The sequence below is a fragment of the Cygnus atratus genome, chromosome 15 (genome assembly GCF_013377495.2).
Source record: "Cygnus atratus isolate AKBS03 ecotype Queensland, Australia chromosome 15, CAtr_DNAZoo_HiC_assembly, whole genome shotgun sequence".
Taxonomy (NCBI): Eukaryota; Metazoa; Chordata; class Aves; order Anseriformes; family Anatidae; genus Cygnus; species Cygnus atratus.
The window spans coordinates 10,281,425-10,304,756 of record NC_066376.1 but is presented as its reverse complement, the minus strand read 5'-3'; the positions used below and the strand labels follow the sequence as shown (position 1 = coordinate 10,304,756).

Genomic DNA, 23,332 nt, shown 5'->3' with positions numbered 1-23,332 from the left:
CCCAGTTAATGATGAAGGACTGTTCTGTAGCATCAGTGACAAATTAATAACAAAATATAACCCAAGACTTGAAAACACTTTTGTATCATGCTGATTTTGTATATACTTGTGGTGGTCTGTAGAAATTAATAATATTGCACCCAGCCTTATAGCAAGACTGAAATTTCACTAAAAATGATTACATTCTCTGATTTTAAAGAATTACTTCCCACAAATGAAAGCTATTGAGAACACCTAACTAGAAACATAGAAAAGCTATTTTTACACCTGTACTGTTTTTCCCTTGTCACCTACTTTGTCAAGTTTTTTTTAAAAACCTTTGTGTATATCAGAGGTTTACAATAATAATTAAAAAAAGTATTTCTATTTACAAAAGGTAATAAATTAGTGAGGTTCTTTTAAGCACATCTTTCTGACATATTAAGTAGTAATAATTATAACTGTTCTTTAAGGAAAATAAATTGTGGTGACACGATACCCATGTCTGGACCAGAAAAATGTACATGTAGAAAGTGAGACAACACAATACAAACAAGGAATTCAGAAGAACATAACTTCAGAAGAACAAAGGAGAATATGTGCAATGCAGCTTCAGAAAACAAATAAAATGCCTATCTGTTTGCTGAGCCCCAGTGAAGAGCTCTTGTATTCTTTTTGAGAAAGTGATTACTGCCTTCCAAAGTATTTAATCAGGATATGACCCTTAGTTATGAATGTCTCTTTTCAGGATTTAAGTTGATGCAGCTGTAGTCTCTTCAGGAGCTTAAATTATAAATATAAGCTAGGAAGGAATCACAGGACAACTTTAAGTACATGGTTCCAGCATTCACAATTACAAAAAAGGGTCAAAGATCACCGCTCTGAGGTTCCAGGCTTCGGGGCTCTCTTTGATGGCTGCGAGACAGTTTAGGGAAGCGGGTAGTCACTCTCGAGCGGCTGATTTTGCTTACTGGTTCTCCAGAAGGTGGAATGTCACTAGGAAGGATAGAAACAAAGACAGAAGTAACTAGTTTATGCTATATGCAAATTATTATGTCCTTATTCTCAACATGAAAAAAGCAGATGTTATGAGAGCCTGGCACATGACTGCAAAGTACAGCACACATCTTCAACTACACAGAATTGCATTCTTTCTACTGGTATCTCAAGTGTGAATTACAAATGGGCTCTTTCAGAAATGAGAACTAGTAGAACTTTCAATACTTTATGGAAGACTGCAAATCACAGGATAAAAGCGTATCTCTATGGGCTGCAGTTCAGAAATGGTGGTATAAGCATTTTGAAGTGATAAAAGTACAAGCAAAATAGACAAGAGCTTGCATGATGCTCTACTTAGCAATCCTCTAATTATGGATGGATGTATCATTACGTGATGAAGCGTATTAGCAATACATCCCTGTTGGGAATTCTTCAGTCTCTTCTGACCCACAATAGACTATAGTCTTAGATGAATGAGCCTTTTTGAAAAGACTCTGAGAAGAAATACATTAACTTCAACAACAAGCAGTAACAGAAAATTCCAGCTTACCTAGGTGATATTCAGAGGCTATAGACTCCTCGGAAAACTACAGTATAAAGGGATAGCATTGTACTTTTGCCATTCTCTTAGAGGACTCCACATGGTTTTTAATTATGCTTCTTACATACAAATCAATAAATAAAACTAAATTTTGCATTTTGCAACTCAGCTAGGCAATAAAATTACACTGCATACAAAGTCAAATGTACTTTTATAATTAAAAAAAACTGTAATACCTATCTTCAGAGTGAGTTAATAACAAGTCAATAGTGGAAGAATCACTCTTCTGCAGTTCTTGCCGTATTAAATAAATACACATATATGATATATATATTTTAAATCACTGAATTTACCCTGTGTAGTTCCCTTTTTCCTGCAGTGACCTTCCTCCCAGCTCAGACAGCCCTAAAAAAGCTGTAGGCACATGCAGGCTCCACTCAAACACTTTGAACACCTTAGAGATCTTAGCAAAGCAAAGGCCTTTAACAAGTCCTGGGACTGAGTGTAAAATTCACTTGCAGGAAGCAGAGTACTTCTGAAAGACAGAGTAACTTTATGACTGGTAGCCATTAGCTTTGAAACTAAAATGCCCACATTTGCTGCTATTTACTAAATAATAATAAAGCAGTACAGAGAAAAATGTGTCCAATTCAGACATTGAACATTAACAGAAAACAATGAGTACTTTTAATGACAGCATATTTTACTTGTCTAGCTTTCCTCACAGAACGGTCTAAAGTAACAGTTAAAATAATAAGTTAGATTTTTCTGAATTAAGATTCACCACACATATAATATTGAGTCTTCCTAGGTAACTAGGAATTCCTTTACATGAAAAAACTGCATAAAACACCTGTGGGATATATCCTCATCTTCTTTAATAACAAGAATAATAATCTAGGTCTTGAATTCTATATTTTTCTTGTCAATAAAATCCAAGCTCTGCAATTAATTTACCGTATGTTATTAATTATTGGTTGCCAAAGATAACTGGACTTCCAAACCCAGTCCTATGATATGTTATTTTGAAACTCAACGTTGCTATCTCAGATGCTGTAGAAAATTTCGATCATGTGAATCCAATTTCAGCTATGCTCATTATCATGGATTGCTTTCAGTAACGTGAATATCGTTACTCATTATTTTTATACTATTTATTCTCTCATGTTTTCTATTTATTCTCTAGTGTTTATAAAACAGCATGGGGTAGTGGTTTCAGAGGGCTGTGATTCTGTATTAAATATGTATCTTTCAGAACATGTAAATATAAAAGCTTCTAAATATCAAATATACAGATACAGATACAGATACAGACACTCTAGGTTGGAAGAGACCTCAAGATCATCGAGTCCAACCTCCGACCTAACACTAAGTACTCCACTAAACCATATCACTAAGCTCTACATCTAAACGTCTTTTAAAGACCTCCAGGGATGGCGACTCCACCACCTCCCTGGGCAGCCCGTTCCAATGCTTAATAACCCTTTCGGTAAAGAAGTTCTTCCTAACATCCAACCTAAAACTCCCCTGGCGCAACTTTCGCCCATTCCCCCTCGTCCTGTCACCAGGCACGTGGGAGAACAGACCAACCCCCACCACACTACAGCTTCCTTTAAGGTAACTGTAGAGAGCGATAAGGTCGCCCCTGAGCCTCCTCTTCTCCAGGCTGAACAAGCCCAGCTCCCTCAGCCGCTCCTCGTAAGACTTGTTCTCCAGACCCCTCACCAGCTTGGTCGCCCTTCTCTGGACTCGCTCGAGCACGTCCATGTCCTTCCTGTAGCGAGGGGCCCAAAACTGAACACAGTACTCAAGGTGCGGCCTCACCAGAGCCGAGTACAGGGGGACAATCACCTCCCTAGACCTGCTGGCCACACTGTTTCTTATACAGGCCAGGATGCTGTTGGCCTTCTTGGCCACCTGAGCACACTGCTGGCTCATATTCAGCCGACTATCAACCAATACTCCCAGGTCCTTCTCGGCCAGGCAGCTTTCCAACCACTCATCTCCCAGCCTGTAGCTCTGCTTGGGGTTGTTGCGCCCCAGGTGCAGGACCCGGCACTTGGCCTTGTTGAACTTCATACAGTTGACCTCAGCCCATCGCTCCAGCCTATCCAGATCCTCCTGCAGAGCCTTCCTGCCCTCGAGCAGATCGACACACGCACTTAGCTTGGTGTCATCTGCAAACTTACTGAGGGTGCACTGGACGCCCTCATCCAGGTCATCGATAAAGATATTAAAGAGGACCGGCCCCAGTACTGAGCCCTGGGGGACACCACTTGTGACCAGCCTCCAACCAGATTTGACTCCATTCACCACAACTCTCTGGGCCCGGCTATCCAGCCAGTTTCTAACCCAGCGAAGCGTACGCCAGTCCAAGCCCCGAGCAGCCAGTTTCTTGAGGAGAATGTTGTGGGGAATGGTGTCAAAAGCCTTACTGAGGTCAAGGTAAACCACATCCACAGCCCTTCCCTCATCCACCAAGCGCGTCACTTTGTCATAGAAGGAGATCAGGTTCGTCAAGCAGGACCTGCCTTTCATAAACCCATGCTGACTGGGCCTGATCGCCTGCTCGCCCTGCAAGTGCCGCGTGATGACCCTCAAGATAATCTGCTCCATGAGCTTTCCTGGCACTGAGGTCAAACTGACAGGCCTATAGTTCCCCGGGTCTGCCCTCCGGCCCTTCTTATAGATACAATGGGATACAATGAAATTAAAATATTTCTTTTGTCTTGTTGGACTTTTCTTAAAATAAATTAGGTTAATTTGCCAGCAGGATGGACACTGCTGATAGCGCTTTAGTTCTGTCAGGCTGACAGACAGCTACTTTGTGGATATATGGTAGTTTACATTGCAAAAGAAAGCACTGTGTTGTGTGCAATTACTATAATTTGGTGATTGCTTTTTTGAAAGTACATTTTAATACTTAAGCTCCTCCTGCTGGCACATCCACAAAATGACATTAGGGTCAGCCCAACACTGAAGTCACTTTTCCCTTGTGGAAGAAAAATACCATTAAAAGAAAGAAGTGCAAAAGATGCAAAATGAATTCCCCTAAAAGGAAGAGAGATGAACTAATATCCATCTGTCTTCATAAGAATGGCTGAGGTAATAAGATCATTTTAGGATGGCTGCATGAACGCTGATTTATGTAAATAAATAAATAAAAATCACAAGTAATTCTGCTAATTTAAATGATACTACTCCTAAACTACATTTATCTAATAATCAAATTAGAGCTAATTTGTCTTAAATGTCTAAGCTAATTTTTATCATTACAATCCAAACTCTAAGACAAATCGCTATGTTACACAGATTTACAGAAAGCAGTTTATAACCAAGGAATTAGATCTTCATGCATCCAGCACAAAAAGACAAACAGGAGCTGAAACTGAATTTCAGCTGTTGTTGGCCTGATCCATTTGCATGGAAATGGAGGTTGTATGATGACAAAAGGTTTAGAGTATTAAAAAAAAAAAAAAAAAAAACGGGAGAGAGAGAAAAGTCATACATTAGTAAGTGTGTATCTTAAGCCCCTTTCCTTCCTCCCTACTTCAAAAACTGATGCAAGAATTTGCCATCTAACTTCCTTATTTCAGCTCTAGCTTTTTGCTCTGCAATTAAAACACAAACTTTCTAAGAACACCCAGAAAGCATAACAACTAAACTTGAGAAAAGAATGAACAACCCCCCTCAAAACCAATGGTAATAAAGTAGGAGGGGAAGATTATTCTTCCACCTCTTCTGTCTGTCATTACCTGATTTAACAATTCTAGTTCTGGTCTTGAGGTCAAATGATACTTAAAGAGTCTCTGGCATTAAATGAGACACTTTTTCAAACTGCTGGACAGTTCAGCAGGTCAGATATTCTATGAACTCTTGGGCAGAAGTATGAGCACCTTAAGGTGATCCTACCAGTTCTGGCAAATGCACGTGACGATGAAACTGGAATGCTTGTTCTCAATCTATTTTTACCAATTTGCATTTTGGACTGAGGAAGAAGGAATAAGCATACCTGCACGCAATGTCTTCAAATCCACTTTCTCATTTGTCTCATTCAGTAAAAGCAGTCTTTCAGTTAGTATTTTGGGGCAAGATTTAGGGTTCAGCCACAGCTGACAGTTTTATTCAGATTAAAATACAAATTTAAAATATGTAAATCTAAACCAGGGTGTAGTTATTTTAGAATAACTGTTCCAGAACAGCTACCCCCAGTCCCTGTGATAAGCACTTACTCTTCAAGTCTACATCTGATATCTGAGCTACACCACTTCAGTTTTAACATAATATTCTCCTTTTTATTCTATTACCTTCCTAGCCACTGAGGCCCTAACAGGGTTTAATTTTCCAGGCTGAGTCTGGCAGGCATCTGGACACTTGCCAGGCATGAACCTGTTCAGCAGTGGAATGCTCAAGCACTAGAGGCTCGAGTTCTCTGCATTCTCACCTTGTCCCAGTCTGAAGAAAAAAGCATCCTGCTGAGAATCAATTCCTTCTTCCCACCAGGTCACTGTTTAGCTTTTAGGTATTCATGATTGATCTGCTCAGCATTTGTTTGGATACCAATTCAGATGCATTGATTTTGTCTAGGTGTCAAGTTCTGCCTGAGGTGCATCTCTAGAAAACAGCTTAAAATAACTGGTCTTTTTAATCAGCTTCTAGTTTCTTCATACCCTTCATTCATTGGCTGTCCATGTATCAAAATGTAGAGCATACTTTGTGTGCTTTTCTTTACATGCACCTGGAACTGCAGCATTCTTTTAAATGACATCATGAACACTTACATAAAGAAATTTATTTCATATCTCATTTTCTACTCTTCAGGATAAAATTAGAGAGAAGTAAAAATAAAGTCATATGCCTGAAATTGGAAATACTTTCATAACACTCTGAAATTGAAATAGAATATAGAAGCAATAAGCACATCCTGGGAGCGTAGCAAAGCTCAGGATCAGGTTGTTCACGTATCTCACATGGAAATGCATCTCTGGAGACAGTCATGATCCTAGCTTTGCCTGAGTTGTATTAAACACAGCTCATGAAGGAAAACATTAGCAGGCAGATAAATTTGATGACTTTTTTGTTTCCTTGTGTGATTCGTATTTTCATTTGTCATGATAATCGAATTGCCGGTTAAAATCCCAATACTTAATGTGGTAAACTTGATTCAGACAGCAGGCCTCCTCAAAAAGGTAATATTAAACAAGGCTTATACTATATGATGAGGTCCTTATTAAAAAAGCAGTAAGTAATTCTGATCTGCCAATACACACTTCAGCACCTTCTTCTGCCAGCTACAATCATCTCTAACAATTGTTTAGTGGCACTATTAACTAAGACTTCATCAAATCATTTTGTATACTTTAGTAACTCCTGTTACTCTGGCTAATATATTTGTTTCCAGTTGCTGAAGTGTAAAAATAATTGGAGCCACATTCCTATCATCATTTCCAATTCTGCAGAAAAGAAATACAACTATTAACGAGAAGCAGTGATCTTCATCTATTAATACAAATGACTGGGCTGGGAAGTTTAAATAGTCAACTGTTTACAGAAGAAATAGAACAACATGGGTAAGATAATCCCTCTATAGTGCAATTTGGCATTGAAACTCCTGAAGACACTCTATTAGAGCAAAGTTGTCGAGTTAAAGCAATTATTAAAATTATTAAAACAATTCCCTTCAAGACTAGAACTGAATTGACCAAGAAATGAAAAACATTTATTCTAATATTCTATCCAACTGCTTTATTAACATGCAGCTCCTTCTCCTTCAAAATACACACTTCTACAACAAAATACAGCATTCATAGTATATTCAATTTCTTCTTGCTGTGAAATAATTTCCAACTCATAATCATGCTTAATTTGTTATAATCCAAATGATCCTAACTTGAACGTTCTCATGCTACAAATGAGTTTCCGTATCAGCACAAAGATTTTCTTCATAAACATCATCTGCATTGATACTTGTTTTTTTCTGTAAACCATGACACTTTACAGAATTCTGATGACCAGACCTTTTTTCTTCCACTTTGAAGTTGGCATACCAAGATGCTAACTGTCCAATGAATGTTTAGAATGCATTAGTCACAGTCTACAAAATGAGGAATACCCATGTCTAATTTTGGATGGCATGCACACTCTTTCATTCAGGAAACGCTCAGAACCCTACAATAATGACCTTTCACCAGTTAACATTCGAGTACCTAAAGTCTATTACTTTAGGGAGTGGTTATTTTCCATTTTTGGTGGTACTCCAGCTAAAATGATGAGTAAATACAGTTCTGAAGCAAATGATCCCTTCACAACTAACTAGAAAGCCACAAATCACCGAACATGCATATAAGAGGAACTTCACTATAATGTACTATTTTTTTTATATTGATATACTTATTTTGTGTATTGCAATGATTAGTTAAAGACAGGAAGTTTGGCTATTCCATCCATTTTCACCTAGGAAACAGCATTCTACTCTACGGGGGTTAGCCAAATTTGAGTAAGCATTACAATCTACCACTGCTCAGTGAAGGGTAATTGAACAAACAAATGGTTCAGAAGCAGAACGTGTTCCAAGGTTGTTCATATAAAAGGTAGGATTTGCTTTTAGAAGAACCGTGTTTGGTGAATATCTGGATTTGCTTTTTCCTGTTAGTACTGTAATTATCTTTAAGGAAAGCAGAGAAAGATCTAGGATACATTTTTATTAAAAACCACTGAGGTAACTAAAAACGGAAGACCTGCATCAGGATTCACAATGCCTCATGTACGTTAAAATCGACAGAGTAAAATTCCTGTTTGACGAGTAGCAATTTCAGTGTGCTGAGACAGCAGTGCTTTACAGGGAGACTAGCCAGACACCTCCTCCTCCATATTCACAAGTTGTTTGCGTTGAAAAGTGACATGGAGACAACTTTAATTACCAAATTAGCTTCTAAACAGCCCATGATCGATATGTTTGGCATTGGAAGTAACAACAGAAAGCTTACGGGAAGTGTGTTCTCAGACACTAGCATATACGAAGCCAGTAAAAGGCATTACATATTTACCACTCTAACCTACACACCTCTTATTCACCCAGAACAGAAAAAGAAAAAAAAAAAAACTTCCATCTTTCATGCCAAGTGGTGAAAAAAGAGAGATTCACCAGCTCTTCTAATTTGCCTAATTGTGCCAATAGCATACAGAAGAAGAATCTGAAAACTTTGAAAGTTTCTTCCTACCTGTCGATGCTTATCATTGCTTCTGAGCTCACTAATATACTTAGAGTAGTTTCAGTGAAAACCTGGTTCCTATTTCTGATGCACTTCACCATGTCTGACTTTTAACCTGCAACACCACATAACCTAGCCTCTTGGTGGACAATGCTGTGAGACCTGAGGGCTGGCAGCACTGCAGCAGTTACTGGTTTCCCATCCTGGAATCCTGCCACCTACATTTCCCTGTAGAGAAGCTTTGTGCCTTCCATGTTCCTTGACTCTTCTTGACTCCAAATTCAGCCAGGCAAGAATATTTGCCCACAAGCAGAAACACTTACACTTTTCAGGATAGTTTAAATAGTCTCCATGGGAATAACATAACTTAGCTGTCTTTGCTTAGAGTTTTGCAAGTAAACTGCCCATCATAAAAAGGCACCTGCACAAATTGCCATGTTTATTTTATTTTTAAAAACAAAACCCTTCTTTTAAAATTACCGTAACAGCAAATGGAATTATAAAGAAAAGTTGTGATCAATACATTGTGTTTTGATCTCCCAAGAAAGCGCTTGAGTTTTAATTGCTCCATCAAGTTAAGAGGTATCAGCTGTTTTTCTCAAGTATTTTTCATTTCTCATGAAGATTACACCATGACATTAATATAGGCAATGAGGCAGAAGAGAGCTGACATGACCATTCTCATGGCACATCTAGACGTGTCCCTGAAACATCGTAAAGTTTCTGGAAGATACGCTAGCAATAACAAAAAGTGAAGAACAGTGCTTTATAGCAGTTGCTTTATTATTTTTTTTTTGCCTTTTTTTTTTTTTAAATACTAAGGGCAAGTTCCTGCAGCCCAACCAGAAGCTTGATACTAATAGTGATTCATGACCTAAAAACTTGAAAATATAGAATGTCTTCACCTCAATCTTTTGGAGCTTTTTGATTGTTCTTAATTTTAGACTATTATTTTTAGTTTCCCTAAGCTAAAATATTTCAAATTGAGTTGGATAGAACATAGAAATAGAGCACCTGCAGCTGGAAACAATCACAGAGAGGGATTTGAAACTTGGTGTACTGAAATTAAACATGTACTCTCCAAATAAACAAAAGTAATCAAGATGGGAAAATATGTAAATAAAGTACAGAATTGAGTACTGTCAACAGAATAACAAGGGAAATGCTGACTTTGTTCTTGGTAATGAAGACAAGGACTAACGTTTATATTTCATCCAACACAGAAAAGGAAGCTAATCAAAGAAGGTATGATGCTGCCTGGTAAATAACACTGGGAGCCAACTTGGGATGCAACGTTCTTGTTGGATTAGAGAAAAACTAAACAGACAGCAGGCAGGCCAGCATAGAGAAGACCACAGCAATCAGCAAACAAATCAGATTTTCTGTTTAGTCAGATTTCAATTATTTTCTCTGTAAGAAAGAAACAAAATGGCAATGATAAACATAGCCCCCACTCCCCCAATTTTATTTTTTTTTAAACCCATGACTCCAGATGAGGTTAACAGGAAGCAAAATCCGCTGCCATCTCCAGTAGGAGTTAAACACACAGTACCTTGCTGACCATGAGCTCCTGAAGTTCCAGTGCAGTTCTCCAGGTATCATCAGATTCAGAACCTTTACAAAGTAAATCATCTTGGTCCCTCTCTAATGCAGGTGCAACTTTGCCAAGGTGTTTAAGATAAAAATAAATGAACTGCAATTTAGGACAACGGTCATCAGCTGTGACTCATGTTGCTGGCAGCTGTTGAAGTGCAACTCCAGTGCTGGAGTGCATCTGCACAGCCACTGGGCAGGAACAGCCTGGGGGCTGCTCAGTGTTCCATTTCTCAGCTACATGAAGAAGCTTGTTCTTAGCTACATAAAGCAGCAGCAGAAATGGCTGCTGCCCATCTAGATTTGATCCATAAGGAAGTTATGGGATCACTAGAAAGTCACTTTCACTTTTGCCTATGAACTCCCCAGGAAGCTATTCCTCTCCTTGTCTCTCTAAACTTTGTGGCTTTCAGCCACTTGAAGATTTTGGCATTGGGAAGAATAGCCAACCTTGACAGAGGACGTTTTATGGCTTTGAATAGATGTTGAGCTAAACAGCAACTGAAAAATCTCCTGAGGTATCACCTTCCCTGGTTTAGAAATAGATCAATGAAGCATTGTATGTAAAAATCAGTATTACGCATGAATGGATACAGTACCAGAAGGCAGTGAGATGATGGAGAAGTTTATCTTTGTTGGGATACTCCAGCTTTGCAAGCAGCAGGAGGAGAGAAAAGTCTTAAAAGATACCATACACAGCACATGCCTATGGTTCCTCCTTGCAAGATTACTGTATGGGTCTGAAAAGCAAAGGCCTACGCTGACACATTTAGCCCTAACACAGGTGATATACATCAACTTGACTGCAGTAACAACAGCTCTACGGTTAGATATTGAAGCATTTTTTCCTCTTACACATACAGCTACCTTGTGCTTAGAAAATGCTGGGCACTGGGGTTTATTGGAGTCCCCCGGATTTAGATTCATTTGACTCAGCTATAGCACTAAGAGTAAAAACAAGATAAATTATTCAGTCTGCCTGACAATACAAACCAGTCCCATTTAATTTCCCTTTGGTCATACCTAGCTGTTCTCAATAGCTAGTGCTTTGGGATTTATCTCCTTATTTTGTAGAAGTCTTCTACTGAAAGACTTTAAAAGGAGTCAGACTTTCAGAGCTGTTCAGTATATTTATGACTTGCCCAGAAACTGTATTAAGTCTAATAAATTAAATCTCTTATAAAGAATTAATTTATGAGTTCTTACACCTTAGAATAAAATCCCAGAAACAAGATATCAGAGTTAAAATAGACACGGATTAGTAAGAAACAGGCTTTTTGGCTCATTTTGCAGTCGCAAAATTAAACAATTTTATGCAAGCTGTTTACAAGGCACAGATTTCTAACATTTTCTACAGGGAACAGCAATCTCTGCAGACCCACATATTAGTGGTTCTCCTTCCCATATATCAGGCATTTCACTAAACTCTTAAGTGCAATTGCATTACACTTAAAATCTTAATCTAAAAATAAACCTTCACAATGCTGTTGGTATAATCAACCTCTGGGGCATTGTGTAATTCACATGTGAAGATAAGATAAAAAGTGATTCTGGTCTGCTCTTGGAGACAGTGACATCAGCCATCCCAGTACAAATTCTTCCTGTAACTTCTGACTAAAACAGGGTTATTTTAGCAAGAGTAAACTGAAGAAACCTGTTTCACTATAAAACAAGGTCTGCATTAGGACTCGGAAATCTGCAGCTCCTGAGTACATCATCATAGACAAGAATAGTCCGATGTTATACTTAGACCCAGTACTCCAGCCATGTTGTCCCTGGGTTAGGGCCATACCGAAACAGTTGGTGGATCAAGCATGGAGAGAATAGCTGTGCGATTTCTGCATGCTGCAGATGAACTCCACGATGAAGTTACCTCTATTATTTCTGCACAGACCTCAATAGCTGAGATCATTTTGCATTTTTGCAGTGGCATTTGGACTAATTTGTCCCTGTAAAGAATGTATCTGGAGACCTCTGAAGCATTCTCAAGAAAGTTCCTAAAAAACAAGCAACAACTATTTTCTTTACTAATTTGTTAATGAGGTGAAGTGGTATGGCAGGGAAGTAAAGACAAGCATGCATAACATTAATTTTTGTTACTAATGGATGAGTGCCTATAATTACATGAAGTTATTCTAGAATTCTGCTAACTTTTCATGGATTCTGCTGTCACCACAGAAGTGCCAAATCTATTAAAAATACATCATAAAAATAGCATCTGAAATACAACAGAATTCAATGGGCCCTGTTTATAGCTGGCAGATTAACAAAGCCAAGAAACAAAGCTTCTGTATGATGTTTTGAATTTCAGTGATGGCCTGTAGCTAATTCATGCTATTTTCACGTAAGGGACTGATGGCTGCTGAAATATTTTTCAATATGAGTTCAAACGAGGAAAAGAAATAACCCACCTCCTTTTGAACAACCGTGCAGTTAGGTATAAACAAACTTGTTATGGTCTGGATTAAAGCCAAGTACACGCACGAGTACAAAGACACCTCCCTCATGAAGATTATTTGCCTCATTTATTTGAATGGATACATCCATTTACCCATTACTGTCAGCATTGTACAGAAAGGAGTATGAATAAGTTCTGGAAGACTGCAGTTTAAGAGGTATAAACTAATTTTTCTAAACCACATTTTCTCAAGTATTCCTTACAGTTTCCTATGTTAAGAGAAAGGAATAAAGCTTATATATCCATCTGTCAGCTTGACTTCTGAAAAGTCTTTTAGAAAGGCTTTTCTCTTTCTAACTCTTCAAAATCATCAAAATTTCTACTTTGGAACAATAATTAAACTTAATCTTTGGTAAAATTCCCAATGAAATACCCATTACAGAATTCTTTGTTTTCTTGCAACACTCGAAATTTAACAATTACAGTAGGAGGAAAATTTTAAGTCATGTTGTTTCATTACTATATTATTATTTTTTTAAATCTGCCATTCTAGTAATGATGTAAAATTTACATATGCGGGTATATTTGCACATAAGCTTTCTGATTTAAGGAACAGTGTATTTTCAATACTCAGTCTCCCCCTGGCCAACCACCCTCGAACAGATTCTTCAAGCACAATTGAACTGAGACGATGACATTTTAGGAGATCTGTAGCAAACATTACGAACTCATGTTTGACAGCTTAGCTTGCGATATTTCTGAGAATGGATTCCATAAATGCACTATGCCAAAACTGTTTGCAAATGCCATCCTGTGCCAAAAAAGTGTTTGCAAATGTCACAGAGAACCACCCAATATGAAAAGGGCCCTTTGCTTAATCTAGAGTGATTGATTACTTCTGCACAAGGCCTGATCTTCAGACTACAGAATACAAACAGTGTTTGACTGATGCTTGCTGTGCCCTACTGTGACTCTCATCAGCAGGAAATGAAAGCATGCAGTGACTTACAAGACTTATTCATTGTTTTTCAGCATCGGATATCTTGAAAAAATAACATTTTCAATTCCAGAGAGCATCAAAAAGACAATTTAGAGATAAAACAATGAGTATTTGGGAACTGAATAGAGAACACAGGTCTGTTGCCCTGACTATAAGGAGATACAGCTAACTTGTTAGGTCATGTTACTCAGATTCTGGTTCCTAAACAACAAATCCACTAAATCATGTTCTGAGTAAAGAATGCTGCTTTTGTATATCAAATACACACTTACTGGTCTGTGATTTCTTCCATTCCTCCACTGTTTAGAAAACCTTGGAACAAAAGTGAATTTTTGGATGGTCTGCATTACTGGAAAATATCTCATCAAGCTTCTCTGTAATAGAATTCAAGCTGAAAATAGCAAGTCACACTTTCTCTGAACTTAAGCCAAACCTATTGTTTTTCCCTGGAGTTATACGATCAGCTCTATCAGGTTCGTGAGTCTTTAGGTTTGCACATCTTTAATATAGTTAATGGGATTATTTTTATAAGTACAGATTTGAACTTCTCTTGGATTTCCAGATGGAGTTCTGTCTAGGTCATGTCATCCAGGCCTGACCAGAATGGTTTCAAGTGATATGTTTTGCCACGCAGATTGGTTAAAGTCAGTCAGAAGCCTTTCAGTTCTTTTCAATGCACAGATTAAGGCTTAGAAATCACCTCATCCTTTGTTAGAACAGCATGGCTTCCAAAACCTCCTGAAGTGCCACAGTTGCATGATATGCAATTTCCTAATACTATAAGTGATCCAGAAAGTTAGAAATTATTTAGTGTTTTTTTTTCAGTTCCATTAATCAATTTCTATTCATTCTGTGAACATATATTTAAATACATACTCCTCTCTTCAGTTGTACATTTCAAAATCTAACTAAAAAAAAAAATCACCAAAAGTGATTTGGAATATGAGAAGTTCAATGAAGAAATACATGGTGCCATCTACTAAAAGCCCTTGTGCTACACTACCTACCCTAAATCTGCTCTCAGCTGTATGGAGAACGTAACTTGGAAAATTTCTCTTCCTTCAAATTTTCTGGGCTTTACCAGTACTTTGCCATTCCAAAAAAGAGATCAGATTTTGGAGCATTCTGTCTCTTGCTGTACACAGTGGAATAATACATCATTGAAAGGGGTCTGCACTAAGGCATTATTGTGAAGATCGTGAATGGTAACTAAGGGTTATGGATCCCAGAGCTCTCATACCCATCTGCACTTGCACATAGATTGCTATAACTGACCAGATGGCTTCTTACAAAACAACATGTTTATATGATTAGTTTCCAAAACAATTCATGGTGGCACACTTATTTCCTGCAAGAGACCTGCAGATGGTTCCCTTCCCCTACCTATGAGTTCTCCAAAATATATCTCCTGAACTAGCTGTTATGCAATCTTCCGCTACATATGCTGATATGTGACTGTGAATATCTAAAGCTGGCAATTTTCTTAAAATAATCTCCATAAAGAGAAACTTAACAAGCAATTATAGATCAGCAAGTTCAAGTGTATCTGTAGAATAAATTTTACAGACTAGTAGGATTTTGTAGAGGAACTCTTTGAAAGACACAAGTTCATTATTGAGGATTTATGCAGAGTTGGGCCAGGGAGGTCTTGTTTAACTTGTATTCTTTGACAATATAACTACCATGTTGAACAAGGGTAATTAAATGGCTATCAATGCATCACGTTTATAATTGTCATGAAGTCTGATATCAGATGGTACTAAGCAGGGGGTAATGTAGCTTAGTAGGGACGAAATTGCCTCAGGAAGGGGAAATTTTGTGAAAAGAACATTGTTCCAATGGATCAGAGACACCCATAGGGTGCACATAAGCAGACATACAAAGCAGTGATGTACCTGAAACAGTCCTGAACTATCATGCAATGAATCACACACCATCCACTTTTACCACTATGTATTCATTCTAGTAACTGTCACTATAGAGACAATTCAGTGTATTCTAGGCTGCTGAGAAATTTTAAAAATATATACAGAGAAAAAATTATATCAAGTAAAAATATTCCATTTGATTATTTTTTTTGCCAGCTTGCTGCTCTTTGATGACTTGGATGCTATGTAAAAATACGTACTACGATGTAACAGAATATTCTGTATGTTTGTGGACTTTTTATATTGGAAATTCTGTGCCCATTTTAAAACATTAATAATATTTAGGATTGATTGAAAAGGGACGGAAAGATAGAGCTGTGGTAGTTTAAAACATAGTAACTCCCACACCATCATACAGTAGTGACAACAAAAACATCTGTATCTTCACTTCCTTGACTCTCAAAGTTTTGGCATATTCTCAGCTATTGATTATTTGAGTTGCAAATTCCTCTGTGCTCCCCTCTTCTGGAAAAGTCAGCTCCAGTAAAACAGTAGGGCAAACTGTTACGGACAGAGAAGACAGCCAGGAAATACAGCGTCAAGCTACCACAGGCACACATCTCATCTTGTTTACTAGAGAATTTAGGCAAATTCATATAATGAAAGGATTTTATTTTGTATTACGAATATTTGGAGCATTTATATATATATATATATATATATATATATATATTTTAAGACTCCTACTCAAGTAAACATGCCAGAAACTGATTTACATTGTATGAAGAAATAACTACACAATCGCAAACAAAGGATGTATGAGTTTGGGCCAAGAGTATTAGACTTAACCCCCTTTACAAATCATGTGTTAGTGAACGCACCAAAAAAAAAAGATGGAACTGATTATTATTATTTGGAGGAAAGGAAATGTGCTGTAAGATTTCTTCACTATTCAACTAGAAATATGATCTATGGGCTTACAAGAAAGGTTTTTATCAATCCTGTAGAGGCTTCAACCTCTTTCAAATGTAAAAAGTTAAAATGTCATATTTGACAACTATTAGTAATAAGTAATTAATCTAGAAAGTTAATGCAAAGCAGTCTTAAGTACCTTTTTTTTTTAATACTATTTTCATGGTTATACTTCACAGCTCTCAATTATCATTCTGTATGAAAAATAAAATGCATTTATTTTATGCAAGGTTTGAGTATAACACTATGGCTTTCCACCTGGAGACAAACACAATACAAATAGTGTATTACCTCACTGCAGAGCCTGCTGAACTGAGAATATACCTATCTCAAGCTCTCAATGATACTTAATTTAACAGAGACTGGTAAATTGAATTGACAGGCAGACTTTGAAGCTCTGGGCAAGCCTGGCTGAGCGACACAACGTGCATAGATTCAGTGGTGCACAAAGGTAAAATACTAGCAGAATGCCAGCATGAATCAGAGGTACAAATACAGTCAGAATCAAGCATAATACTGCATCTGAAAGAGTTACTGATTAGCTTACCTTGGTAAGTGTTCCAGTTTCCTGTACACAGTTCCATACAGTTCATACCTTAAGCCTAGACAATAAGCACAGTAGCCTGACACAGATATTACAAACATTTGTACTTTAAATCATAATAAAATTATCATCTAGATTTAATTTAGTGAGGATGCGTCTGTGCCCCACACATGAACATTTATGTTTCTATTTTTACTCACAGTATATTGATACCAGTAAACAGTTTTAGATCTGTGCAAGAAAATAATTTCTCGCTGATGAAATACAGATGCAGATTCTAAGATTATGGGATGAGTAGTGTATGTATGATGTTGCATGGGGGAAGAAAATCAAGATATAAATAGACAATCTATTGAATGCTTACATGAGCAAAAACTGATTCAAAAGTATGCAGACGATGTAGTTAGAAACGACAGAAGACTAGGCAATATTAGACTAATGCAGAACATTTTTAAATAGTTTGAATCATCTTTTGCTGCTTTAGACGAAGGCATAAATATCCAACTCCAATTCAAAACATTTACCTGTGCATTTTTTAAGTTTCTAGAACTAAAAAAAAAAATAATTTTACATCTAGACGTCCTGATTTATGCTGAAAGATTGTTCAGAAGCCTAAAATATGCATGGCAATGTAACATTTTAGAAATCTTAATTCTTACTTGAATACAAAGGTATCTTATTCATTGGAGGTAGACAGATATTAAATAAAAAGAACTTCAAATTGTCTGAATAAAATTCACTTCATCAGCTTAGCTTTAGTCACATGGTTTTGTTGATGCAATAACGTCATTAATACTCAGCCCTGCTTGCACATTCAGAATGTGTTTAACATGACTGAAAAAGTTCAAACTATAGATATAAAACTTAAATGTGACTTAAGCCATGTTAGCCACAATCAGTGGATATCGTTTGGTCTGGCTGTAATAAGCCAATGTTCTGGAAAAATAAAAGCAGCAACCTTATAAAAATACCACACCTGTCACTCCTTACTTAAAAGGAATGAAATTATTTGCTAGGTGAAGAGAAAAGGCACTTCTCGAAAATATTTTCAGGGTATTAGAAGGAGAAAATTGGAGCTTAGACGTCTGAGGATTAAAGGAAGAAAGAAAGTTTTGTATTAGCAGCCAGAGAATAGGCACACTGAATGACCACCGAGCAGGTGAGACTTCTGAAGAGGAGGAATCATTTCCTGATAATTATTTAATTTGCTCTACACAAGGGGTAACAACTGAACGCAGAATATTTATTACACCAGACCTTTGCATACCAAGATCTGAGGCAGAGTTGAATATTTATACCCAACAACAATCTTTCAAAACAACAGAATAGACAATATACATCTTTTTTTCCCCATACCAAGGCTTATTTTCAAAGGAAAGATAAAATACCTTCTACATAATGGAGAAGTAAAAAATTCTGTGCCTATGGTGAACCTTTTCTCTATCTGTTATTTCAGCTACCACTGCCATTTCCAATAAATGAAAACAAATCACAATGACTTAAATGAAATGGCTTCTTTTCTGTGTGCGCGCAAACTCCAGTAAAGGAAAACAAATCCCATAGGAGAGATTCTCTCCATGTTTCATTCTTTCCCACCATCTTCCTTTCCCACTTCATTTTAACATACATTCCCTTCATTCACTCCAACCTGCCTCACGCAGTCCCATGACTCTGTTACTTTTACTTTGCTAATTCACTCTTTTAATCCCCACCTTCTCCAGTTGTTTTTTTATATTAATTCACATCAACAGCCACAACACGCTTTATTGCCCAACACTTCCCCATCTATTCTGTTTGCTTCTAATTATGCCTAATTCTTCTCTCATCAAACTCTTACGCTCAGTCAATACTACTTAGCTGAGCTAAACCTCTGTTGCCCAGAAGTCAGTCAGTCCAACAGCTCCCCATCTAAACCAATTCGCTCCTGCATTTAACAACCTACACATCGACTTACCTCCTTCAAATCAATTCACCTATTACTGCCCTCATTTCACATTTTCTTTATTGAAATATAGACCTCAGCTCCCTGTTGACTCTCTCAGGTTTTCAACCACAGCGACCTCACTCAGAGTTTTGGGAAGAAACCCTGCTGTTTGATACACTTTTATTCCACCATTCAAAATATATTTTGTGAAAGCTGCCAGTTTAAGACATTTCTGGTATACTTTGTCAGGCTGAAAACCCCTCCTGAAAGTACTCGCTGGAAAAATCCCTGCAATTAACAGAACTACTCCTGTGAACAACTACCTACTCTTGCAAGGGACTTGCAATCTCTGCTTTTATGCACTGTTGTTAAATTAAACTACAGCCTAGACACTGCTGTGTACCCTAACATATTATGATACCTTCTTGTGTTAAATTCTGTTCCTATATGTCATTAATTAATTTTATTAACCAGTACTAACAGACATTAAAAATTGAGCATATTGGTACAAAAACACAATGCTTACAAGAAACATACATTAATTCTATACTTGAATGGCAGGGAAAGTTATATGACTATAGCCTGACAAGAAGAACATTATTCTTTTATTCACTTTGGAATATCATGCCACTTTATAAAGAAAAGATTTCAAGATGGCTGCTGACATTGCTGGAAAAAAAAATATTTAATACCTTACTGCATAATAAAATACTTTCATGCTATCAAGAATGAGGCCAATACATTGACATACTGTACACAATTATGACAGTATTTCTAGTATTCTGCTTTTTGTAGCTAGGATTGGAAGTTGACAAAGACCTTTAAAGAAGATTGGATCTATCGTTTATGAATGAGGTATGGGAGTTGGAAGTTTTGTGTTTATAATTAGAAATAGCTATTAACTTAACTAACCAAAGCCTTAGCAGATACTTGCCAGTTTGGGGAACACATAAGTGTTTTCATACAAATGATTCATTTTTGTTGCTAGGCTATAGAATATGGTTTGATTCACATTTAGAACCAAAACTATAGATCTCACCAAAGGACTTTATATATTTTCCTCAGTGTAACAGTTGTATGTCTAAAAACTTATTAGTTACCTCCTTCTACCAAAACAAGTGATCTCTGCTTGTATTTTAAATACCTGTCTTGCTCTACAAATTGATTTCATACCTATATAAGATGTATTTGGGAATTAATGACAGTTTTATCTTACATTTTACAGTTTACAGTCTTATGTTGCATTTTTCTCATTTATTGGGCTAATGTTTGCTGTAAAAATCTCAGCAGAGAAAATGGACAACTAATTGCATTGTTGTTTTTTTTGTTTGCTTTGTTTTGTTTTTTTTGTCTGTTTGTTTCTTTGTTTTTGTTTGTTTGTTTTAATGGACCTCAAAGGAGAATAGCTTTTCTGTCACTGCTGCCACTGGAACTGAGGAAAAATAAAAACAAACCCTGACCTTCAAGAAAGGACTAAACTTTCCAGCCAGAGGAAGCAGAAAGAAACTGCTTTCCCAAAAAAATACACATGCCACAGAAGCAATAATTGTCAAACACAGTGAAGGCAATGGACACTTATAAGTCACAGTCACTTGCAGAAGTGAGACACAAACAATTCCTTTCCTATTCCACATTTTTCCTACCTGTGATTACTCAAGGTTGGATATCAAGAACTGGTGCTCAAATGTATTGATAGGTCTTTGAACTATTTTTTTTTTTACTGAAGATGATTTACAGTCTGAGCTATTTTGTTTTCCCTGTGAAACATATTAAAGATTTGATTTTATTGCTGTAAGTTAACCTGTACTTCTGAGTACTCGGCCTTACAATTACTTCCTTATTGACAGAAATGTGAATTTAAACTAAGAACTGAGAATTTTAAGATAGAAAAACAGGGATGGCAGAGATGAGTATTTTTGAAGGTCTCTTTTCTGGTTTAATTTTATCTTGACTGCAAAGTGAAAATGAGAATAAATGCATTCTCTCTTTTCCGCCCAGCCTCAAAATTGCAACTTTCTTTACTGGTTATAGAGCCCATTCTTTGCTACCAATTTCAGAAACACCTGCTTCAACACAAATGCCTGAATATATGAAGCATTCACTTTTTAACGGGGCCATGCATGGGACTTGTCACCAAGGAAACTGGCTCACTGCTGTGATGACACAACTTGAACTGGTTGCACGTTCTTGGAGAAAAATCTCAACCTCTTCTTGCATCGCTACAAGTTAAAACTTACAGAGAGAAACTGCATAAATCAGAAAACCTCCATATTACCAAAGACTGACTGAGTTTATTTGCAGGCAGTAAAAGAGTGAGAAGAGAAGGAAGAAACAAATGTTCTTGACAATGATGGCTCCTCTCTCAGAATGATCTTTCGCTACCAGTCCTGTTGTTAACCAGGAGGAAAAAGGATGGGAAGTGATGGCACAACTCCTGGGGCCAAACCAAAAAAACATTCAAAAGCATCTTGATCCACACAGCTCCTTAGTTAAACTGAGCAACTTCCCACCTTGACCTGAGTTTCCTACTCTAAGGAAAAAGGGTCTGTAAAATAATTATCTTGTACAACCTAGGAGCCAAGAGTAATCAAGAGCGACAGAAGAGACATGAAACTGTATTTGCGTGTTATAGTGGTGTTAAATTAAGAAATACTAGGTGAATTGATGATTTTATATTTTCATGGTAGGCAATCTGGCATTTTGAATTTCTCCTAGAGCCTTTTTTATTATCTGCAAAAGGGGATGGAAATAGACCCATCAGAAAATGTACAGCACATTTAAAAGCTCTTTGTAGAGCCCTTAAATTTGCTGTACCATTGAACATGCCTTTGTTCAACATAATCTGCGTTTATTTCAGAACACAGTTCTGAGCGTTGAGTGTTTATAAAGGAAACAGATCTATACCAGTTAGGTCTGAACAGCAACACACAAAGTCCTTTATGGCTGCTACTGTCAGTCTACTTGCTTTAAATTCTTGCCCCACACATTTTTAAACCATGAAATGGAGAGCATTTCTTGTACATTTCTACACACGTGAAGGAAACACCATACTACAACCTCTCCCTCATACGTTTCAACATTTTCCCATAAAAAATGTCAGCACTGCCTGTTTTAACATTGTCTGTTTTCTCAGGCAGCATTAAACAAGATTTCCTACTTTATTCAGAGGCAACTATAAAAGATCAGAAGCCCTCAAATGCTTCTAGTGCTGACTAAAGAGCATTCACTTCTAGTCCAGCACACAAGATGTTATTCCTTGCAGAGGCACTGCACTGTAGAGGTCACTCTGAAGACACACCAAAAAAAAAGACCAAAATCTACTTGATGGAAATACACTCATTAACACCTATTTGCCTGTCAAACAATTCATAGGAATGAACTTTGCAAGAGCAAGTCTCACTGTCCTTATGGAGATGTTAACCAGTATAAGTCACGGTATTTGAAAGTGAAGTTGATTTTTTTTTTTCCTTTATGGCAAGACTCAATAATGAGACAATAAATACAATACATGAAACGTCTCAGTGTTATGGAGCTGCAGTATGACATAGCAGTTTTATTGTGCATTACATCAAGATAAACATTTTTTGAGTTGTCTTAGTCCTGGAACAATATAACACTGAGATATTTCAGTAGGGTGAGTTTAGAAGGATGTGTTTCTGTAATACTTTCAACATTACCCATAATCCGGGGGAGAAAATTATTTCAATTGTACTCTGAATACTGATAGGCTTCTGCTGAGGATTGCCTTAAAAGTGAAACAGAGAGGAAGTGCAAGGGAAAGCAGGAAAGTCAAGAAAATGAGACCAAGAGAGATATGCAGTGGAACAGATTTTTTCATCTGAATAAAATCCATTTACATTTGGAACTGCTGGCTAATTTCTCTTAATAGGACCAACTGCTGGATGAAGAAATACAGCCTCTAGAAATGCTGCTGACAGGAATAAAGAACAAAAAGCTGAGGAGAGTTTCTAGTCCTTTTTCATTTAACAGTTGAGAAAAAGATGAACTATCAAAACAATTTTTAGAATATGAAAACATATTCTAAATTTTCACTTGGATTAAATTTTGATCTGAAATGTATATGATTATAGCATTTGTATTCAAAATAGATCACATTGATAATTCTAGGCACCTTCCATAAATCATCAGTAAATAAGCATATTATTCTTCCCAATTAAAAAATCACATTTAAGCTCTCCTGAGTAGTTATTTGACTGCTAACTTCTGTAAAACTAGAAACAGCAGAACCAAGTTGAACTCAGCAGGTATTTTCAGAGCTGATTGGTTCTTGGAATGTATCTCC

The 23,332-nt window shown here is 37.0% G+C and overlaps 1 protein-coding gene across 3 annotated transcripts in view; it reads right to left on the bottom strand.

Annotated features, from left to right (window-relative positions):
• Positions 1-23,332, bottom strand: part of SNX29 (sorting nexin 29) — a 140,284-nt gene that overhangs the window by 4,270 nt on the left and 112,682 nt on the right. For 2 of the 3 annotated variants that reach the window (XM_050713722.1, XM_050713720.1), the window contains one exon: positions 857-975. In XM_050713722.1, the coding sequence (XP_050569679.1) occupies positions 857-975 (119 nt within the window). Of the gene's footprint in view, positions 1-856; positions 976-17,081; positions 17,164-23,332 lie in introns of those variants that run through there. The other variant, XM_050713721.1, reaches the window with a different exon arrangement.